The 6,000-nt window shown below is 35.9% G+C and overlaps 1 protein-coding gene across 11 annotated transcripts in view; it reads left to right on the forward strand.

Moving 5' to 3' along the window:
• Nucleotides 1-5,421, forward strand: part of Sncaip (synuclein alpha interacting protein) — a 151,399-nt gene extending 145,978 nt beyond the window's left edge. For all 11 annotated transcript variants that reach the window (XR_015438804.1, XM_087180512.1, XM_087180509.1 and 8 more), the window contains one exon: nt 4,804-5,421. Coding sequence is in view for 10 of the 11 variants with exons in the window: in XM_087180509.1 (XP_087036635.1) it covers nt 4,804-4,885 (82 nt within the window). In the remaining variant the exon portion in view is untranslated. The remainder of the gene's footprint in view (nt 1-4,803) is intronic.
• Nucleotides 5,422-6,000: the final 579 nt, after the last annotated feature.

Here is a 6,000-nt window from a genome sequence, read left to right on the forward strand (position 1 = left end):
CTTTGTGAGAGCAGTGACCCTCAATAGCTCATTGTACCCCTCTTTGTACTCATAGTATCAAGCTTGGTGCCTGGCACATTGGATGGATTTCATAAATATTTAGAAGCAGAGGTACAGCAAGAAAAAAGGAGAAAGAAAATAGAAAAAAAGAAATATGGGAGGGGAAAATAACTGAGTGTATCCTATGGGGAAAATATGCTATGTTGTGTATCAATCTTTTTTAAGTCACAAGTCCATCTTCCTACCGTGCATATCAGTTTTGATCCTTCACACACAAGCTTTCATATTTTGAACAAGAATCCCTTTTTTTTTTTTTTTTTGGTACCAGGGATCAAACTCAGGACCTTCCGCTTGTGAGGCAGGCGGCGGAACCACTGAGCTAAATCCCCAGCCCAAGAATCCCATTTTTAGTAGTTGAGAAGTATGACAGCTGTACTCTAAAGGAAATCATAAAGTAACAAGGTCACCCTTCTTTGGTTATCAGTGGACACGTTGTGTTCAGACCATTTCACACGGATCCCATGAGTTACTGTCTGGCCATCAGGGGACATGGAAATACAATATCTGTGCCTGGATGAGTCAGCACATTAGATTTCTTGAAAAACTGTTATTTAAGCATAAGCCTTTTCTCCTTTCCAATTTTGGTCATTCAGAATGTTATATCCAAAAATGAAATCAAGGTGCAGCAAATTATCTGAATAATTCATGCCAGAATTACCCAGACATTTTTAATCTCTTGAATTCTGGTAATTCAGGACAAAGTAATTGAAGGGTTTGGGGAGGAATGAATTGTTCTTATATTATGCCGATAAATGTCTCAAGTTAACATCTTACTTGGTGTAGACTCAGCTCTAACCATGCTAGGTTTTATCCTTCAGAAACAGTGTACTTTTTGGGGAATCCAATACCTTCTGTATTAAAGCAGAAATGTCCCATCAAAGTCAGAACTATACTGTATTATCTGTAGACTACAACCTAAGCTTCCTTTCTAATTTTTATTTCATTAATTTTTTATCAAGATGATATAAATACATGTAATAGTAACACCAGCATTCTAAAATCTGGCTTTCCTCCATGCCTAACCCACTCACTTCTTATTCCTACTTCTCTGAATCAAACACTTTTTTTGCCTTCAGATGTTTTCACTAATACTATTTCTGAATACATGTTCATATAGATTTTTGGTTTCAAATATCCCTGTTGTCTGTTGTCATCCTGGTGCATTGAAAATATCCAAGAGAACATTCAAGATGCTTTGCATGTATTTGCTATTTTAATCTTCACAATGACATATGTGGCAGATACTATTATTATCCAAATTTTGCATATTGGAAACAGACATAGATGATTATGTATCTTGCCCAAGATTACAGAGTAATGTTACAAATTGTGGAGCCAGGATTTGAATTTGATATTTGATTAGTCTGGTTCCAAAGTCTATATTCCTAACAATGAACCAAATTTGTCTTCTTCTATTTCTCTAGTTCTGCTTTAACATCAAACACTTTATGTCTGTCTGTCTGCCTGTCTTGTCTGTCTGTGTTTCTCACACATCTTACTTCTTCCCTCACCAATATATAAACATATATAGAGGGTTGACGCTTGGGGTTAAATCAGTATTCAGTGTTTTATTATTTTTCAATTTTTATTATTAGTACATATTTGCAGTACATAATGATCACATTCCTCATGGAGAGTTGGTACACATATATATAACACATCTTAATAATTTCTTTACACCTTCCCCCTCTCTTCCTTTCCCCCTTCCTTCATCTATTGGTCCCCTTCCCATTTGCAAAAGATCTATCTCACTGTTTCCTATTATCTATCTTTTATTTTGCTCTTTATATTTTGGGTTTCTCTTATAAGAGAAACCATGTGATATTTAAGCTTGTGTATCTAGTTTATTTCACTTAAAATTATGGTCTCAAAACAGAACAGTTAATCTGCTGGAAGATAAAAAAGAAAACTCTTGACATAGGCAAGGACTTTCTGAACAGAACTTTATTATTATGGCTATGTAAATATCAAGACAGATCCATGTGATATTCTGTATTTTCTTCCTCATAAAACTTAATGTTTCCCCCAAAAATAATTATTTTAATCTCAGTTTCAAATTCATTTCTAAACACTTTGCTTAAGACAAAGCCATCTCTCATTGCATGCAGAGTGCAGACAACTCCGTGGTCTCATTTTCCCTCAGGCCATATGCACTGCTGCCCTGGGTCATCCTGGAATCTCATCTGCATTGTTCTAGGAATTCCTTATGCTTCTTTCCTACGTAGACCCTATTTGCTGAACATCTGTCTTTTTTTTTTTTTCTAGTTTGGTAAACATGTCTTCCCTGAAAACATCTTCCAAGTCTGTGGATTATTGGTATATGTGGCTAGGTATAGAATGTTATATAACTATAGAAATTATTTTCTCTTCGGTTGTAGAACTCATTGCTTCATTGTCTTTAGCATCCAGTGTGTCTGCCGAGAAACCCTAGTTCTCTCTGATACTGATCCCTTAGACACTGCTATGATTTCTTTTTATCCCACTGTTCTGTCTTCCAGATGCTTTGCTGTGAGGTAGGTCTGTTTTCATTCCTCAGCTGTGGGCACACAGACGGCTTTCTCCACCTGGAACCCCCTGTGCTTCAGTTCTGGGAAATGTCTTATATAATTTATTTGAAAATATTTCTCTCCTCCGATTTCTCTGTCATTCATTCTGGAAATCCCTTTATTCTAATATTGAACACACGGGCCTAATCCTTAGATTTTCTAACTATTCTCTCTTTATGCATACTTTTGCTTTCTCTAATTCTACTTTCTAGGGTGTTTACTGAAATTTACCTTCCAGCCTTGTTATTATTTTCTTTTTATTTCTGTTGTAATAATGTTAATTTTCAATAGCACTTTATTGGGGTTTGTTCTTGGTTCCCTTTTTAGAAGTGTTATATGTGCAAATTTTATTTTCTATTCCCTTTTACAATAAAAGCAGTGTACTGTGCATGTGCTTTTGCTTCTTTTTTTTTCACCTAACGTGTTGGAGGTCGTTGTTAGTACATAGACAGGGCTTCTTCTTTCCATTACACATTGACTGTCATCCTCTGAAATATGTGGTATTCCTCCATCTTGAAGTACAAATCCATTTCTTGGGCTCTCTAACTGAAAACCTAGGCTTATTATTTTTCTCCTATTAAATTCTAAATGTCTATCCATCTTCCCATTTATAAAATACCATTGTCATCTTATTTGTTATCTTTTCTCCCATTTGCTTTATTTGATGGCTTATGCCCTTTTAAAATGTATTTACTGTCATTCTAGTGTTATTTACAAGCAAGATGATAAATATGTATTCAATTCATCATGTGTTATTGGAAGTCTTTAGACTATCTTTTCACCAATTAGGTTTTTCCTTTTATTTCTTCCCTTTCCCTCTCTTGCCCATTTATAACTCTGTAAAGTTTCAGTCAGAGGAATAAATAGAAATAAGAATTATAACTTTCATATTATTTTGATGATAATTAAATATTTATCAGTACACTGACAACAGCCTACATGTCTTGGTGAGTGTATTAGTCTGTTTTGCATTATTATCATAGAATGCCTGCAGTCAGTAAGTTTATTTTCTTTAAAAGATTTATTTTGACTCACGGTTCTAGATGTCCAGGGTCTAGGGCCAGCATCAGGGTGATGACTTTCTTGGCCAAGTCATCGCATGGTGAGAGACAGCGAGTGCACATACATGTGTCCTGTGGTCTCTGTCTCTTCTTAAAAAGCCACCTGAACTCAACAATAGGAGCTCCACCCTGTTGATCTTACCTAGTACTAATGACCTCCTCAAACCCCCACCTCTGAGCACCATAGTTGAATTAAACTTCCACCCTCCTAATACTTCACAATGGAGTTAAATTTCAGCATCTGAGCCCGTGGACACATTCATACTCCATACAAGCCATAACAGTGAGCAAGCAGATTTTGAGGCCATAAACCACATTTGGGATTCTCCTGCATCCAAGTGTATCCTCCACATGTTAGTGAGAAATAATGCCAGAAGTAGTTTGATTTTTCTTATACAGCAACACAAAGTAAGTAGTGTGTAGGCTTATTCACCTTCAGGAGGTAGCTCCTTTTTGAAAGCTTTAAAACTCAGAATGAGACCAACATCTCATGAAAATGAAGACACCTATCTAGAGGAAAATTCATTGTAAAATGCAGTTGTTCCAAGACTTTGAGTCTCTTCTTTTTCCATAGGCTTAACTAGGTATTGAATTTTGAAAAGAAAACAGCATTATTGTTCCCTAGTTTCTTCTTTTCCCATAGATTTACCTACTTGTGGTCTTTTAACATGCTACTACTCAGTAAGTGCACAACTAAAGAAAAAGCATTCGTCAGACTGTTAAGATTCAAGCTTATTGGAGAATTAAAAATGTCACCAGTTATTCTGTGTAAATGAAATATTAAAATCTCTTGCTTCTATTTGACCCCCCCACTACCACCATACTGTACAAACCTATCTGTTTGATAAAAGTCCCTTGGCTATCGAATGCCTCAATTCCAATCAGTATGATTGAGAAACTACTTCTGGAGCAGAACTCAAATGTGTTTAGTAAGTGTATGTTATTACATGACTTGCTTTTATTGTTTAAAGAGTGGTTTATATGAAAAGAGAATAATTTGCCTTTTGGAATGAAGTATTCTTCAGTGTGGTTTGTGTGTGGATCATTTCCATTTTTAGTGAGCTGTTTAGTGACATTGTCTTGTAACTTGACCATAGTTTTATCTAATTTTGGCCTGTGGTTTCTCTTCTATTTAGGCATAATGACATCAATAGAAAAATGAAGAAATACAGCATAAGGCATATTGCTGAGCCAGAGTCAAAAGAACTTTTTTTGTAAATCACTTTTTAATATCTCTCGCTGATGCTCTTTGGACATCATTGGAAATTACTGGACTCTTCTGTGGAAATAGAATGATGAGAATAATCCCTCACCAGCAGATGAACAGAATATCAGGATGCCTTAAATTTATAGGATTAGACTAGAAGATACATTTTGGGGTGATATTTGTATATTAACTTGTTTTTTAAAAGGTGCTATTTAAAAGCATGATTGAGCAAATGTATGTTTTTTAAAATTGGATTGATTCAACCTACTCACAGGACCTTCACCAAGCCACTGACACCATTTTGTATTTCATGGATTGCATGAGTATTTGCTAATGTTGGTTGAACTTCCCTTTACCCATAACATGGACAGCTTTGGCTCAGCTTCTCAATGGGACCAGGTCAGTGGTATTGTTTTCTGTCGAGTGTTTTTTCTGTCATTTCTGCTTTTTGTATAGAGGAAATAAAAGAGTGTTAACAGCCACCTGTAAGTTTGGGCACCCACTTCCTAATAAATCTGTGATATTCTGATTTCTAAGGGACTTTGAAGGTATTTTGATGGCCGATACTTGATTTCAAGAACCAACTGCCCCATTTAGTTGTTTTCCCATAGGGGTCAAGTAAAACATTCTATATTTCATTAGGTACTAAAGATCAGACAAGTGTATGAAGTAATCCAATCCTCTGCTTTCTCAAATCTCAGCATCGACATGGGAAAATACTAATGACAACTAAAAGTTTAGTCCTTCGTGGGTCACTCTTTTTCCTGGCTCTAACACATTCATTATGAGGCTTGTCTAATCCCTTTAGGAGACAGTGTGGAGCCCACATTCATAACAGCCTTATTGTTGATGTAGCTTTTTCAATCCATGTGAACAATTAAGTTCCAGAAGTTTTCCTCTTATCATGTAAAAATATATTTCTGTTGAAACTTCAAAAGTTTTATTTTCAAAGTGTTGGCATGGTCTACAAGAGGCCTGTCAAGTTTTAGTTTGAAAGTAGAATATATTCTTAGCGGTCAGAGGGAGCACTGTATGCTATTACAGTTACTAGCAATATTACTGCAGTCAAATGTGAACCACTCTGCCTCCTGGTGCACAAAGCAAGTCGAACATCTGAATCTGGAGG

Source organism: Heterocephalus glaber, unplaced genomic scaffold (assembly GCF_053883595.1).
Source record: "Heterocephalus glaber isolate CG9 unplaced genomic scaffold, H.glaber_assembly_v1.0 deba00001463, whole genome shotgun sequence".
In the NCBI taxonomy this organism is placed as follows: Eukaryota; Metazoa; Chordata; class Mammalia; order Rodentia; family Bathyergidae; genus Heterocephalus; species Heterocephalus glaber.